Here is a 17,663-nt window from a genome sequence, read left to right on the forward strand (position 1 = left end):
CTCTTTATGCCTGCTTCAGCCCTATTTTTTCTACAGGAATTTCTTCCAGAGGCCAGACAGGACTAAGATAGCACAGGTGTGCCAGACAAATAGTTTTGGCTGATAGCTCTCGGGTGAGTGTTGGGAAAAAGATTCAGACTACTATCAGAATTATTCACTTATTAACTTAAAGTTTAAACCATAATATTCTGCTTTGTATTTCTAGAGATAATTTAAAGGAAGCTATAAAAATGGCAGGTTAAAAAAATTTTGTCCTGTACCTTGGAATAAATTTAACCAAGGAGATGAAAGACTTGTACACTGACACTGAAAACTCTAAGACATTAATGAAAGAAATTGATGAAGAATAAATAAATGGAAAGATTGTCCATGCGCATGGTTTCGAATAATTAATATTGTTAAAATGTCCATACTACCCAAGGCAGTTTACAGATTCAGTGCAATCACTATCAATATTCCAATGGCATTTTTCACAGAAAGAGAGCAATCCTAAAAATTGTATGGGATCAAAAAAGGCCCCAAATAGCCAAAGCAATCTTAGAAGAACAAAGCTGGAGGCATCATAACCCCTGATTTTATTACAAAGCTCTGGTCAACAAAACAGTATTGGTACTGGTGTAAAAACAGACATAGATCAGTGAAACAGAATAGAGAGCCCTGTCTCTTCAATAAGTTTTGTTGGGAAGACTGGACGACTGCATGCAAAAGAATGAAACTGGACCACTATTTTACACCATACACAAAAATTAACTCACAGTGGATTAAGGTTATGAATGTAAGACCTGAAACAATAAAACTACTAGAAGAAAATATAAATGACATTTGTCTTGCAGTAGTTTTTTTGAATTCGACACCAAAGGCAAAGGCAACAAAAGTAAAAGTAAACAAGTGGGACTACATCAAACTAAAAATTTTCTTCACAGCAAAGAGAACAACCAACAAGATGAAAAGACAGGCTACCAAATGGGAGAAAATATTTGCAAATCATACATGTGATAAAGGACTAATATCCAAAATACATAAAGAACGCCTACAGCTTAATATCAAATAAACAAATAATCTGATTAAAACATGGTGGAGGGGGCTTCCCTGGTGGCGCAGTGGTTAAGAATCTGCCTGCCAATGCAGGGGACACGGGTTCGAGCCCTGGTCTGGGAAGATCCCACATGCCGCGGAGCAACTAAGCCCGTGCGCCACAACTACTGAGCCTGCGCATCTGGAGCCTGCGCTCCGCAACAGGAGAGGTCGCGACAGTGAGAGGCCTGCGCACCGCGATGAAGAGTGGCCCCCGCTCGCCGCAACTAGAGAAAGCCCTCGCACAGAAACGAAGACCCAACACAGCCATAAATAAATAAATAAATAAATAATAAATTTATAAAACATGGTGGAGGATTTGAATAGATATTTTTCCAAAGAATGCATTCAGATGGCCAACAAGTACGTGAAAAGGTGCTCAACATCACTAATCATCAGGGAATTACAGATCAAAACCACAATGAGATATCACCTCACACCTGTTAGAATGGCTCTTATCAAAAAGGCAAGAAATAACATGTTGATGAGGATGTGGAGAAAAGGGAACCCTTGTGCATTGTTGGTGGGAATGTAAATTGGTGCAGCCACTATGGAAAACAGTTTGGAGGTTCCTCAAAAAAAATAACAATGGAACTACTATATGATCCAGCAATGTCACTTCTGGGTATTTGTCCAAAGAAAATGAAAACACTAACTTCAAAAGACATATGCCCCTCATGTTCATTGCAGCATCATTTACAATAGCCAAGATATGGAAGCCACATAAGTGTCCACTGATGGGTAGATATACACACAATGGAATATTATTCAGCCATAAAAAAGAATGAAATCTTGCTATTTGTGACAATGTAGATGTACCTTGAGGGCATTATGCTAATTGAATAAGTCAGACATAGAAAAACAAATACTGTATGCTCTCACTTATATGTGGAATCTAAAAAACAAAACAAAAACCAAGCTTATAAATACAGAAAATAGATCGATTGCAAGGGTAGGGGTGTAGGGAGAAATGGGTGAATGCCGTCAAAAAGTACAAACTTCCAGTTATGAAATAAATAAGTCATGGGAATGTAATGTATAGCAGTGTAACTATAGTTTATAATACTGTATTGCATATTTGAAAGTTACTAAGAGAATAGATCTTAAAAGTTCTCATCACAAGAAAAAAAATTTACTTAAATTAGGTATGGTGACAGATTCTAAGACCTCTTGTGATGAGCATTTCACAGTGTTTACAAATATCAGTTCATTATGTTGTACACCTGAAACTAACATAATTGATACGTCAATTATACCTCGGTAAAATGTATTTTTGCTGTGTTTTCTCAATTTTCCCTCCCTACTCCAATGTGTGATGGGATGGGAAAAGCCAGGTTGTGAGGGAGAAGTTTTGGTGAGAAAGGGGGGGAAGAAGATTCTAAGGGAATTAATGCCACTTCAAACAAAGAAGAGAAAGAACCATTTTAATGCTGCTTAAAAGCAGAATTAGATAGGCAATATTTTTTGTCCACATGAAGCTGGGTTTAGTGTAAAAGTCAACAGTACAAGGATGATCTGTGCCCATGTTCATTTCTAGAGAAAGGCTGTCATTAAGAATCCTAACATAGGAAAGTGCTTCTTAAACCTAAAAAAATGAATAGTGTTGTGCCTGCCACTTTCCAGGCAAATCCTAACCCATGTTCCTTTAAAAGTTGCTTTTCCATTCAGCTTTGTTTCACCTATTTCTTCCACTTACCTCTTAAGCCAAATCATTAGTTACAAGTATTTTTCACCTGCTGCTTGCGTGTGCTTATATATACCTACCATATATGTATATATATGTATAATATATAATATATACACGCATTTTGGGTAATGTACATATAATTACTGTTGCAATTGCTCAGAATTTTCTGCTTGAGTGTGGGTTGGAAACTGGCCTCTTATTCATTCTTACATGCGATTTTTTGTGAATGTAAAAAAATGGAAAGGCTTCTCAAACCGCTCCTAGCCTCTCCTTCCCGCCACTGCCCCCCAGGCGAGGACGTACACACACACCGGACAGTGAGTTCAAGCCTGATGCGCTGATGTCGGTTGAAACAGCTCCAGTCCGGTTTTTGCGGTGGGAGGAAAGCCGCGGCGTGGGGAGCATCCTCTGTGTGCTCTTCCCGGCGGCTTAGGTTGGTCAGCATTTGAATTTGGCCACCTTCTGCGTGCGCGCTCTCGGGAGCGCGCGTCCTTGTGTGGTCCAGGGAGCTAACCCGCGGGTGTGAAAGATTCAACCGTCCACGAGCGCCCCGGGGGTGGTGATCAGGGAACACTGGGCGCGATCCCTGGGCAACCCGCCGCTTGGGGTGGAGGTTGGGTGGGGGATCAGAGCCGGGGTTTGTGCTCCGGGGCCAGGCAGACCCCTTGGCGCGGGGCTGGGCTGTGGGAAGCGCGTGGGATCAGGTCCGAAGAAACAAAGGTGCCCTAGGGGCCGCAGCTGGGGCAGAGGCCTGGGGGGAAGGTGGAGCCTGGGAAGCCAGGTGTGCGGGCGCAGAGCGGCTGGGTCAGCCGGCGCCGGGAGTGCTACTACCCAGCAAGGTACCCTATGCCGTGGACCAGCCGCGGCGGCAGATTCGGATGCAGACCCAGAGTGCAACCATGGAGACGCAACGTGTGTCCCATGGTAACCCTAAACAACATTATTTATGAGCCCTCCGCTTCACCCTGCTCGGCTTCTCCACCCTTGCAGCCGACGTGCTAGGGGGCGCCCGACTCTGCCCGGCCTCTCCCTCCCCTCCCGGGGGCGCAGCCAGGAGATAGTCGCAGCAGATCCAGCGTTCACGCTGGGCGGGAGGCGGCGGCTCTACCCGCGGACATCGCGGCGGTGCCTGTCCGTAAAAACCAAGCGTGCGTGCTCCGCGCACACCCGGCCCGCGGGGAGGGGGCGTGTACCCCGGGAGAGGGTGCTTGGAGGGGCCCCCGGCTCGACCCAGACCTTTCGGCGCGCTTAACCTTGGTGCAGCCCGAGGCTTCCCGGTCCAGCCGGGTTCGGGCTGAGCAGCCAGTGTGTGTACGCGCGCGCGCGCACACAGACACACACACACATACACACACAAGGGCCCGCGCGCCCTGTCGTCGCCGCCGCCTCGCCGGGGTCCCCGCCCTTAGGGACCAGTACGGCGCCGGCGGCCCCCGGCGCTGCCCGCCGAGCATCCCCCCAGCCGGCCACGCCGCCCAGTGCCCCCGCGTGCGCCCCGCGCGTCTCCCAGCTGTCGCCGGCGGAACGCGGCCGGCCGGCCCGCAGGACACGCAGGCTGTCTAGCTGGCCCCGCGGCTCTCAGCCTCTTCCCCGCGCCCCCGCTCCCAGCGCCCGGTGTTTGTTGAAACCCTGGATCTCACCCTGCTCTCCGGCTGTGTATTTTTCTGTCTCTGCGGCGGCCGAAAAGAGTTGATTGCTATTGTGATCCGCTGGGGAGGGGAGAGGGGCAGGGTGGCGGAGGGGGAAGCCGAAGCGCTGGAAGAATTTTTTTTTTTTTCCTGCAAAAGCCAACTCCACCCAGTCCTCGGCCGGTCCAGTCTCTACTTTAATCATCACCGAGACAATGGATTAAGTTACTCTTCTCTGGGCCAGAAGTCGGGTTCAGACTTGGGGCAAAATGAAGGAAAAGGCGATGATCAAGACGGCTAAAATGCAAGGGAACGTGATGGTGAGTGCTGGTGAGGCGCGCGGGGGCCGGGAGGACCTGCAGGGGGGATCGGAGATGGGGGGCGAGTCCCGCACCCCGGGAACGACCGCAACCCCCGTGCGGAGCGCGGCGGTGCCGCCACCATTTCCCACCTGAATTCCCCGCTACCCGCAGCGGCGGCCGCCCGGCTGCGGAGGATCAGGCGTTCGCTTGCAAATGACAACTTTGCAGCTCTGGGTCCCTGTGCTTCGCGCAGGTGGCTCGGTGTCTTGGGCCACGGGCGGGGTGCGCGAGGTGGGCAAGGGGCGGCGGGCCGGCCCCCGCCGGCTGCGCGTCCGTCCCGGTGCGCGGCAGACCCCCGGGAGACACGCGGAGAGCGAGGTCGCCGAGGCCAGGGGAGGACCGCGGGGCCGGGATGCCCGCGCCGGCCTCGGGGCCGCGAGTCCCCGAGCCCGGGACCTGGTAGGGTCCGCGAAGCCTGTGGCTCACTCGGGGCGGACGCCTGTCGCTCTGTTCCGGCGGCTGCCCCCGCGACCGCCGGCCGGCCGGGCGGGGCCCTGCTCCCGCGTATGACAATAACGTCTCCCCCGAAAGGCCGACTCTGCCAGCGAGCGTAATAATGGCACATCGTTCCCCGAGGAGGACCGTGCGCCGCCGGGGACCTCGGATCGGTGGGAGGCTCAGGGCGGCAGGCCAGGGGGCATTGCGCCTTGACAACTTCGCTAACTCGAGGACCCCGGCGTCCCGCGTCCCCCGCCGACCCCCGCCCGCTCCCGGGCACCGCACCGCTTTGGCGCTCCGGCCGTCCTCATCCCGGGCCCGGACCGGGGGCCGAGGGGGTCGAGGACGAGGAGGTTGCCATCTTGTTCTCTGGAAACTGTGTGTGTGCCTGAGCGTGTTTATTTGGCTGGTGCTTTAACCCTTTCGGGGCTGCTGTGGGATGCTTCGGAGGAGGGCCCCTGTTTTCACCCTACCCGCCCGCCGGTACTTTGTTGCGAAGCAGGGGCGGGGAGGTAGGGGTTGGCGTGCGACTCTGCAGGTACAGCTGGAAATGCAGGGACTCCTTCAGGTCCAGGGTCCGCAGCTGGTTACGAGGTGGGTTGCGTGCAGGCGATGGGGGGGGCGGGGGGCAGAGGTGTGTTTGGGAGGACTCAGCCGGTGATCCATTTCGAGGTCTTGCTTTCAACAAAAAGAGACGGGAAGTGAAAAATGTATTCGGATTGAACCAGTACCCAGCCGACTTAACCACACCCACGGCAAAAGACACCTGTTGCCTGGCGGAGGAAGAAGTGCCATCCGCTTGGAACTTGGCTTCTGGCCTGAGGAGCGCGGTAACCCTATTAAAGGGACTATTTTGTAGAAACCCCCCCGACCCCCCTCCCCACGCAGACGACAGGCTAGTCATTCCAGAGCCTTCCTCAGTCTGATTTCTCCGAGTGGCTTACCTAATTGTCTGTGAAAACACATCTGTGTCCCTAATTTTCCCACTCCCTTTTTAGCCGTCGGGCTGTTCCACATAATTTCATGTATAAACAGGGCAGAAACGTGTATGGAGTACTGTTTTCCAATTAAATTCCCACCCATACCCGTAATGCCTCTCATATATGGTGCCATAACGTGCTAGTAAAACTTACACATTTAGGACTGAGGGGAGAGAGAGGATTCAGATTTGTTCTCCTGTTAATAATAATGATGCTTGATTAATTCTTCACCTAAATCTATTGTCCAGTAAGTGTTTCTTCTCGTAAGTTAGATGGTACGTTGTGACGTAGCAACATCTGTATATGACATCTTCATTAAAAATTTTTAAGATCTTCCCTCCCACTACCCCTCTCCGCGTTCACTTCCGAAAATAAAGAGTGAGAAGAACACTGATCTCATTTTCACTGATCTCCTGTTCCCTGGGGTGCCGGCTGTACACCCTCCTCTGTGTCTGCTTTTTATAAGTGTAATCAGAGCAGGTTGAACTGAGTCTAGATAAGTCTACAGCCACCAGTTAGGTTTTTAGACTCATCTGTTTGTTGGCCTAAGAGAAAAATGAGACACAGACTCACTCAACTTTTCAACGTTGCATCAGTTCTTAAATTGATAATTATTACTCTGCAGTTGGGTTTGTACCTTTTCTGAAATGTCACATTCCGGCTAAATACACGCAGCGTTACCTGAGTGATCATGCTGCACTTAAATCGTTGGTTTGAGACTTACTGAGCCCTAATTTTTCATCAGTTGTTTTGGAAGACTCCGGCTAATCACAGCCTCTGTTGGACTCGATGACTGGCAAATTCTTTGCACTCGCCGCTTGACTGGAATTCAGGTGATATTTTACATTCCCCATGAGGATGAGGATGATTTACTCCCATTACTGACGGTTGAGTGGCTGCATATCTGACTGCTGTGAAAAGGGGCGGAACGTGCCATATTATGCAGTGTTGGTGCATCAACAGACACACAGAGACATGGACACAGACTCCATCTCCATGCAGGGCCCTTGGAGCTCTCTGGACCCACATCTGAGGTTTGATGTGTAGAAGGGAGACACTTGGTCCTGCCACAGTGATGGGAGAGGTGCCACGTCCCCTTACAGCCAGGAATGGAAATTGCTTTTTATTCCAAGCTCCACTCACTCACGTTCCCATGTGTGACCATGTGGTCTGGACCTGTGGTCTCTTGTTCCCAAGAACTGTGACAATAGCGCGTGGCTTGTCTTTGCCCTGCTGTAATCCTTAATTGAAAAATCTATTTTCCTAAAATCTCAGTGAACGTTTTATTCCTCACATGTTGCTTTAGAAGTTTATTACTGCTGGCAGCTGATTCAGAGAAGGCAGGCTCCCTGGTATACTCTCTCATTTTGGTGTAAATAAATGAGTAAAAGAAATAACACGGGTGGAATCATTCACAACTTCTCTTTTCATTCTTGAGAAGAGTCTTTTTCATAAACTTTATTTCTGATATTGTGGGAACTAAGCCATGTTCCATCTGCGACTTAGTACACCTAGGAAGGGATCAAGAGTTTTCCAGTCTCTCAGAACAGAAATTGTTTTTTCAAATCACTGTATTTTCATAAAATCGACATTTGAAAATTCACATGGGGGATGACTTGCATTTGTTTCAACCCAATCTTCCTTTATGACTGTGTTGATATCCTACTTATTTAACTGTTGTTTGAATTAAATGGGCTATTTGAGAGAGGCTTATCCTCTTGCAGTAGATTCTAGGGTCAGTGGAAAATTTGATTATCCAGAGGATATTACTTCATGCTCAGTTCCCTTACTCCGTCCATCTGAGCTTTTCCCAGATATTGGGTTGCTTCCTGGAGACTGAGTAAAGGTTATTTAAAAAATCAAAGTCCCAGGGGGACTGCCCTATGCCCTAGGTGACAGCGTCCCGCTTCCTTGGTGTGTTTTGGTGGCCCTGCAAGCAGATGGTGGGGGAATGAGGATGGCCAGGCCCTTGGTGACCAGAGTTGTATCAGAGGAGGCTCAGAAAATAGAAGCTGAGGGTCAGAGGTCTGCAAGCCACAGGGATGCCTAAGAATCTCTTGGTTGATGGGTGTTGCTTTTAAATGAAAGTTGCAGCCTGGGAATGAATTTCTCATGTAGGGAAAGCTGATGTTTTTCCTGTGACCACTGATGGTAGGGCTCTGATCACTGGATATATCTGTGATACCATGAGCCTTGGATCTTCTGCAGTCTTGCTTCCCCTCCCTGTGTTGGATAGAAACCCCAGAGCAGAACCACCCACAGTGAGAGCTGGCTTTCGGGCCCTTTGGGTACTTTACTGATTCAGTTCTACTAAACAGGATGACCTTCTAGTGTTGATGCCCTGCTTATAATAAGCCCGGTGAGCAGAGGAAAGGCTTTGAGGTTTATAGATGAGTTATAGGAACTTGTGTGGGACACAGACCCCCCTGCTGTTGACCTTCCTTGGGAACAGGGACACACACTTGTGAAATGACTTTTAGGGGCACATCCTTATGAAATGCAGTGTTTTTCCTCTATCTGAAGGTAATTGCAAACATGACCCCACTTCCTTATAGCGATTGGCACCCTGGTGACATAAAAGCCATGGTGAGAGTTCTAAAGGTGAGCTTTGGGGCATGTATATTGGGTGGAATTTGCCTTCTTGAAATGGGTTCCAAAATTACTTCGGAGGTCATGGTTTTCGAGAGTTACCCCTGTGCATCCCAGGGGTGTGATATCTACTTAGAGACTTTTCTACTTCCTGGTTGTTCATGTCCGTTCATATTCATAAAATCATCAACCCCATCACCGGACTCCTCTTGAAATACTGATTAATCCCTGTGCAGAAAAAGAAGCATGAAGCAGGTATCGTTTCACACACCTCTTACAGGATTTAAGGTGCTAAGATTTCCAGGAGGAAGTCCTAACCCAGAAATGGATGGTTAGCTCAGGATCTTTTATAAAATGTCTTGAGTAGAACTGTAGAGCATAGATAGGGCAGTCCTGCTTTTCCAGAGTCCTGTGCAAATCTTTACTTGATGGAGCGCTGGGTCTTCCTGTTGGGACATGTAAATACCCTAAGTTGGCCTTTTCCTATGCCTTGATGATTTCCCTCCCTTCTCTGATCTGTCGTGGTCGCTAATTTGGATTTTGAACTCCCTGTATTATTCCTAAGAGGTGTGGTGTGTTTCCAAAACATTAGCATCTTCGTTCACCTGTGGGCAGGTGCTGGGCATGGGGAGCCCCAGGTGGATGCATGAATGGACAGGTGTTTATTTCTGAGCTCAGGATGAATGGCTTTTATGAGAAAGTCCATGGTTCTAGTTGTGCTTTTCTTTCTTTTAAGAACTTCTTCAAGCTCTAATGTGTCCAATAAGAGGAGAGAGAGTTCCACACACAGTGTATTTTCCACTTACAACTACAATGAAATTGAAGCTCATGCTCAACTTTAGGGGTCACCATATGTGGTTTTTTTCTAGCACCACTAGGCAGTTGTCTCACACCAGCTGGGTGTCCTATAATTCAGCTCAGTCCCAACCCCATCTATCTGGAGAGAGCATCCGATCCCACAGGTAAAGGACTCAGTCACAAGACTGCTTCCACTTCAGATGACAACTCAAGTCTAGCTGCTTCTGTGCTTCTGAAAGATCGGCTAGAGATCAGAGGTTCCCAGGACCCCTCCTTGGGTTCCATTAATTTGCTAGAATGGCTCACAGAACTCAGGAAACCAGTTTACTTATTGGATAACTGGTTTATGACAAGGGATATTAAAATATAAATGAAGAGCCATAGGAAGAGCTACACAGGGCCAGGTCTGGAAGGGTCACAGACACAGGAGCTTCTGTCCCTGGGGAGTTTGGGGTGCCGCCAGCCCTGGTGTGTCCTGGTTCACCAACCCGGAAGCCCTCCACACACCCCATCCTTTGGGGTTTTTATGGAGTCTCCATTACATAGGCAGTCTTGATTAAATTGTCAGCCGGCAACCACTGATTCGATCTCTAGCTTCTGTCTTCTCCCCGGAGATCAGAGGGTGGGAATGAGAGTCCCAACCCTCTAATCATGGTTGGTTCTCCTGGAAACCAGCCCCATCCTTAGGGGATTCCCTAAGGTCACCTGGTTAACAGGAACTCAGATGTCATTTAAAGGGGTGTGTTATGAATAACAAGATACTCATCTCACTTTAAGACTCTGAAGTGATTTCAGGACAGAAGACCAAATATTATGACAGAAGACGCCCTGCGGCTCTTACCGCTCTGGACATCCCAAGGCTTTGGGAGCCGTGAACTGTGGCTGCAGACCAAAGTGTGTATCTGTTATAAATCACAACATCACAGTTCAATAACTACCACCTCAGTACCCTTTTTATTTCGGGAGGTAAATAAAGGAATCCCAGGTCATTGTTGTCTTTTCCTTTCGTTACTTTAAAATCAGTTCCATGAGCAGGAGACTTCTGTGACCTCCTTTGGTTTCTTGGATCCAGTTCTGCTGGATTAACAGGACCCACAGCTTAGAGCTCAAGAAAGAGCATGTCCCAGACCTCATAGGACACATGCGCACACTGAGCTGAGAGGTCGGAGCTTGACAGAACCCGTCAGAATTCCCCTTTATCCCTGTCGCTCCTGGGAGGATGGGGAAAGTGTTCCCACACACGTGTGATTCAACCGCGTCCCAGAAGTAAGTGCTTGCACCACTGTTGAGCAGAGTGCAGACTGGTGGGGTGGGAGCTCTGTGGGCACAGTCGCCTTGGTAGGTCAACTTTCTTAGCTATGAAGGGAAAGTAACCACGCTGTAATAACCATGGTGCCAAGGGTGTTCTGGTTTCCAGGCTGGTGTTACTCATCGGTGACAATAAAAAGGAACTGCTGGCCAGAGGCCAGCCACAAGACCTGGTTGTCAATGTACCAGCTGTGATTGAGTCTCAAGCATGGGGAGAAATTAGGGCCAATTGCTTTTCTTCATGATAATGGTGTTTGAAAAATAAGATTTTCCTTTTTTTCCACAGCCCTTATTAGGCAACATACAGATTTACTTCAAATAATTCTCTTTTTCTGATTTTGGGTTGTTTTGGGGTTTTTTTGTTGTTGTTGTTGAGTTGCATGAGCTGTTTGTATATTTTGGAAATGAAGCCCTGGTCAGTTGCATCGTTTGCAAATATCGTCTCCCATACTGTGGGTTGTCTTTTCTCTTTTTGTGATTTTGATGGCATATAAACAACGTGGAGTAAATCTCTACTAATGGGAGCCCAACTGTGAACTCGAGCCAACTAGACTAACAGTCTCCTATGATTCTAGCACTTGAGGCTGAAATGGAACTTCTAGGGTCTGTTCTTGACTCTGTATACATTAGGTCATTTTTCTATACCTTCTAATTCTACATTTTTGGAAAATGAGAGTTAATGCTCTGCAAGCCAAAATTCTCTCTTTCTTACAAAAGGATTCAATTGTGGACTAGAATCTCTATGCTCAGGAAAAAAAAGAATTAACACATTTTTATAAAAACTATAATTATTTATAACAGAAGACCAAGGATTTTCTGGATGAATATGAGTTTCCCAGAAATTTCTGTGTATCTGACCAAATCAAATCCTGATACACTTTCCATAATAGGATTTTTTTTGCTCTTCTTCCTGTGACTTGGTAAATTGTACATATAGTTTTTAAGATCCCCACTCTTTTTTTTTTAACATCTTTATCGGAGTATAATTGCTTTGCAATGTTGTGTTAGTTTCTGCTGTATAACAAAGTGAATCAGCTATACATATACATGTATCCCCATATCTCCTCCCCCTTGCGTCTCCCTCCCACCCCTCTAGGTGGTCACAAAGCACCAAGCTGATCTCCCTGTGCTATACAGCTGCTTCCCACTAGCTATCTGTTTTACATTTGGTAGTGTATATATGTCCATACCACTCTCTCTCTTCGTCCCACCTTACCCTTCCCCCTCCCCGTGTCCTCAAGCCCATTCTCTACGTCTGCGTCTTTATTCCTGTCCTGCCCATAGGTTCTTCAGAACCATATATATTTTTTTAGATTCCATATATATGTGTTAGCATACGGTATTTGTTTTTCTCTTTCTGACTTACTTCACTCTGTATGATAACTTACAGTTTGCATAGCACCTTTAGAGATTATAAAGCAACTTTGCACACACTCTTTTATGATATTAGAGCAACCCATTGTGTGGACAGGCCAAATATCATTTCTTTTTTATGGTTGAAATTGCTGAGATTGGAAGAGATTATTCAGCTGCTCCCCACTCCTGGGCCAGGGTCTTTGTTGCCCATCACATATTCTTTCAAAAATTATCTTCTTTCCCACCACAACTGGAAGGAAATATAGAGCCTGAATGTTGGCAGGGAATCTAGAAACCATCTAGAACAAGATCTCTTCTAATGCTCTGTCCCTGTAGGATTTCTAGCCTTTTCTGGAACTCACGCAGGGACTCAGAGCTCCGGCCATTGTTGACAAGTTCTACTTGCTAGTACAGTGTTTCTTCTGTTCACAGGAAACCTACCTTCAGGGAATTTCCCATAGTCCCAGCTCAAAGCCTTTGGACTATGGAAAGTTAGTCTAATCCCTGCTTTAAGCTACAATCTGACCTTCATCTGATGGCTGCCATGTGTCTCCTTTGTGGTCTCTTTTCCAGGAAAAACATGTCCTTCCATTTATTTACATTTGATCAGGGGGACTATGAATTTAACCATTAGAGATTCCTTATTTCCATCCATCCATTGCTATCTTTTTCCAGTTCTTAGCTTCCCCAAGTCTCTCCCTATTTTATTGTTGTTGTTGATTTTTCACCTGTTTAAAACTAGGTTACAAAGCTATGATTAAATTCAGGTGTGCACAGCAAAGGTGGTCTTTTCAAAATGGAGCATCATCTTTTGTGAAAATCTCCAGAGAGGAGAAGGCTAAGACTTCTGGACAGAAAGTTGTGACATTCACAACTGGTTTGGGTTTGCTTACAGAAAAGAGAGAAGCAATCCCTGCAAAGCTTTACAACAACGATGAGGCTTTTGCAAAGCAAGAATTATTTCAGTCTAGCTGATAGAAGGTGATACCTCCTCAGATCTCTTGCTTGCTGTTTGTTGTATAAGAAGCAGTTCAGTATCACCTGGAAACAAGAAACTCCAACAACTTAGAATTCACCTTTCTGTTCCCTTGAGAAACATATTAGACCCTGACCAGGGGTCATCTGCCCTAGGACCTTCTAGTAAAGGAGGGAAAAGCATAACCAGGGGAAGGCAAATTAAAATCGCAGTGACAAAACACCCAATGAAAAGTCAAATATTTATTAAAGATTTATAACACTTAATTTTGGCAAAGATGTGGAACACTGGTGGGGGGAGGGGCACATCTGAAACTTTGCAAACAGTTTCACATTAGCTGCACATGGATGATCTACATGCCCCGTGACTCCCTGTCTCACTCCCAGGCATGTACCTGCAAGAAGTCCTTGCAGGTGTGCACTCAGGGCCAGGTACAAGAATGCTGATGGCAGGAATGTTTGTACTAGCCTCAAACTGGAAGCCAGTCAAATCCCCATCACCAGTAGGATGCAAGACTCCATCAGTGTATTGATACAGCAGGGTACCAGACAGAGGCAAAAACAGGGACACAAGCTCAAAAACACAGGGACTTTCCCAAACATGCCACTGAGCAAAAGAAGCTGGGCCTGAAAGAATACATACTGTATGGCTTTGCTTATATAAAGTTCCAAACAGGTAAAGCTAAGATGTCCAGTTAGGGGATGCTGACATGGAATCCCTGATGGATGGGATATTTTTAGAAAACTTAAGGGAATTCTGACTGTACAAATCAAAGAACCGTTACCTCTGGTTGGTGGGAGAGGAGGTTATGGCAGGGAGGCATTTGGGGGACTTTAAAAGTGTGGGGAGGATTCTCATGCTTGACCGTGGTTTACACAGGCTGCTTCGTAATAATTCCTTCTAGGTCTGTACATTGATATTGGACACATTTTTCTGTACCTGTGTTGCATTTCACAAGGTGTAGAGACAGATTGTAAAGTGTCTTTTGCATCTACTGGGTGAATGGATGGTCCACATATGGCGGACATAGACCTCCTTTTTCCTGTGGAAGAAAACCAACCATAGCCCTTAGAAGTCAAGGGGCTGTTGATGTTGAGTATCCCTTCATCTGTGAGGCATGGTAAGTCCCATGTGCGAAGGTAAATATCAGGGCTGCCCTGTGGGAGCCGCCAGGGAATGACAGAAGCCAGCAGTGTGGCCAGAGACAGGGATGGTCTCCAGATACAGGGCAGGTCAGGACCCATGAGAGAAAGGAAACGCCAAGGCAACAGCTGCAGGATAAGAAGCCAGGGGCACTAGCAGATAGAACAGATCTATCAGGAGAGTTGAGACAGGCTGGAAAATACTAACAGAGCCCTTGGGGACCACTGACCCTGGAGAGGAACTGTCCTCAGTTGTGGACATCAGAGGCCTTCTAAAAAGAGCAGTGTCGACGGGCAAACAGCGGCCGAGAGAAAATGAAGCCAAATCCGGCCTCTGTACCCTGACACTGAATTAAATCTCGGAGACAAGAGTTTTGGGTGAAGTAGAAAAGAATAGCTTTATTACTTTGCCAGGCAAAGGGGGCCACAGCGGACTAATGCCCTCCAAACTGCGTGTCCCGCCCTGGAGCGGGTCATGGGGAGTTTTATAGGAATGGTTCAAAGAGGGCGGTCAGCTTGCGGACATTCTTCTGATTGGTTGGTGGTGAGGTAAGCGGGAGTCAGCATCATCAGCCTTCTGATTCCAGCTGGTCTGGGGTCTGTGTGCTTGTGGGCAGCAGACAGTTAACTTCTCCCGCCTGGTGGGAGCTTCAGAATCTGCAAAACAGCTCAAAGATATTGTTCTGTGTATCCCTTGAGGGGACCCAGGACCCTGCCCCAAGGCTGCACTGTTGTTTTGTGGCTGCTTCTCCCTTGTATTCTGCACCCCCTCCCTTCCCTGATTAGCAACTGTTTGAACCTGCCCTTTGGAACTCCGGGAAGGTCACAGAGGCTGAACGAAGCCTATTTCCTGTAATCAAGAAACAGGGGACACAGAAAGGCTTTTGTGCCCAGGGAGCCCCACAGGGTCCTACTCATTTCAAAAACACAAGTGATGAAAACCACCCTTATTTCTACCAGAATCGAAGGTCTTGCCTGACTTATATGCCACCTAAGTGCAACTCGCCCCTGAAGGTCTGACCAGATCATGGGCTTTGCTGATTTGTAGGTACATTTTACTCAGATAGCCTCACTCTGGTGAAGTGGGTTTTGCCTCCTGAATAGTGGGCTTTATGAAATCTTGCTGCTGATTCATTACTAGAAAGAAGGGAGGTAGAAACAAGGCACTGGACTTCCATTAATGTTCAGAATTAACAGCCGCACAGAAGTTCAGAGGTGAATGGGAAGAAGTGTCCTCTTCTGCTGCCGCTGCTGCTGCTTTGTCTGATTCCTCTGAACCAAATTTATATCCGCCCTCGAGACTCTGATGAGCCGTCTCTGTTCTTCCCATGGCAATTGCATGCCCAGCTTGAGGACGTTGAGCCCTGCTCCTAGGACAGGACTGTCCCCCCAACCTTAGCAGCCCACCGTGATCTCAGCCTAAAAGAAAGAATCCCTTGACACTCAAGACAGTCGGGTGTTGGCTGACCAGGAATGAGATGGGGCTTCTCTCTTATCCCCCTTTTGTTTGTTGATTTGCTTGTTTTGTTTTCTCCTGAATTATGTTTTTCTCTGAAAATATAAGCTTGGGTTAATAAGCCTACTGAAGAGGGAATGTCCCAATAGTTACTGGTTTCTGGAAAGAGGAGGAGACCGAATTGGTCTAGGTGGCAAGTGCCATTGTTTTTGTAGACTCCCTTGAAAAACTGATCCGCTGTGAATGAAAAATGTTGCTGCCGTATCAGCAAACAACGAGTGCTTCGGCCATCAGACCATCAAGCCATCAGCCGTTCCCAGTGGTGAGCCCTGAGGGAACTCAAGATGGAGACAGACTGGCTGCCCACTGCCCAGCCCTGAGCCACTGCAGGCCCCACCCCTACCCATGTGCACCCTGGGGGGACTCAGGATGGGAAGGCACAGGGTACTGGCCCCAGAGAGCTGAGGTGCTTCTCAAAGGCACGATTTCCCTGAACTCAGACTCACGCATCTTCCCATACTTAGAAAAGCGCTAAATTCATTAACTTGAGATGTCTGGTTTTCTTTAATTAATGGTTTTGATGTTCCAACTCCCTGGTCTTTGTTGCAAAAACCTCTAAGTACCCTGGCTCCTTGCCTACCTCTTTGGAGCAGTCTCTCAGAGCTAACTGACAGGCTGCCTCCTGGACTTGAAGACCTCAGAAAGTCTGCCGAATAAAACATAATTCTCAGCGTTTAGATTGCGCCTTTTTTTCCCAGGCCACACCGCTTTGGATTTTGACTCTCCCTTAAGTTTTCCAGGCACCTTGCAAGTAGCTGCTTTGCAAAACGCAGGTTTAACCTAATTTGATCTCTCAACTACTGCCCTGCTCCTGTGTTATTCGCAAAGTGCCGGAGCAGTAATTAACATGGAGGGTGTTGAAATCAACAGCGCACGCTGATTTTGCTTGAGGTGTGTGAGTGTGAGTGTGTGTGCACAGGCAGGCACCTGTGTGCTCCCTTGCATACAAATACTTAGGAAGCTGAACTTTGCATCCTTCGCATTGTGATACTTTAAAGACCATCCATTATAGTCTGAAATGCATGCGGGAGTTAACCTAGTGTAGACTCCCAGTTTGGTTTCTCAAGATGAATCAGTCGTCACTACTGCCGATTTGAGGAAAACAAAAAACATAAGAGCTGGGAGGTTAAGGTCAGAGACTTGCTGAGGACTGTGGCCCGGAGACGGACTCTCAGTAGCTCTGAGGAAACTGCTCTGAAGAGGAGGGGAAGCAGGCAGTTTACATATGATTTTTTAGTAGGAAGTACATGCCATCGAGCATCCATCTTGGTAAGAGATTGCTGCTAGTCACAAAGAACAGAGATCCTCAAGTTAATGAATTTAGGGCTTTTGTATGTACAGGAAGACGCAGGAATCTGGGGTCATTGGAATTCTTCCCGGGATGTGCATTTCACTGTCTAAGGGCCTGCTCATCCACAGCACATGGTGCTTCGTTGGGTTTTCATCCTGAATTCCTCTCCGGGTGCACTGTCAGTCAGCTCTGCTGGGGGTTAGGACTTAACCCCGTGGAACTGGGTGCTGGACTGAGTGTTCTTTTTTCTTTGCTCACACTGCTTTGAAGGTCGTTCTGGAGAGTGGTTCTCAAAGTGTGGTGCCTGGACCAGCTGCACATGGGAACTTTTGAAATGCAAATTCTTGTGCTCACCCAGACCACCCCAAATGGAAACTGGGAGGGTGGGTCCAGCATCTGTACTTTATTTTTTCTGTATCCTGCTTTTATTGTTTTGCAGCAGAAATCCCAGTGTAGAACATAACTGCAAATATTCGGCTATGCAAAAGAGAATATTGCTTAAGTACAAATGGGAGACA

At 47.4% G+C, this 17,663-nt stretch overlaps 1 protein-coding gene across 2 annotated transcripts in view; it reads left to right on the plus strand.

Moving 5' to 3' along the window:
* Positions 1–17,663, plus strand: part of DPP6 (dipeptidyl peptidase like 6) — a gene marked incomplete at both ends in the record, with an annotated part of 1,069,187 nt that overhangs the window by 89,613 nt on the left and 961,911 nt on the right. Inside the window, one exon of one of the 2 annotated variants that reach the window (XM_081243458.1) lies at positions 4,512–4,709. The exons of the other annotated variant lie outside the window; for it this stretch is intronic. Coding sequence (XP_081099584.1) covers positions 4,659–4,709 — 51 coding nt within the window. Of the gene's footprint in view, positions 1–4,511; positions 4,710–17,663 lie in introns of those variants that run through there. 2 annotated transcript variants of the gene reach the window in all.

Source organism: Mesoplodon bidens, assembly GCF_964165515.1.
Source record: "Mesoplodon bidens genome assembly, chromosome: 9".
Lineage (NCBI taxonomy): Eukaryota > Metazoa > Chordata > Mammalia > Artiodactyla > Ziphiidae > Mesoplodon > Mesoplodon bidens.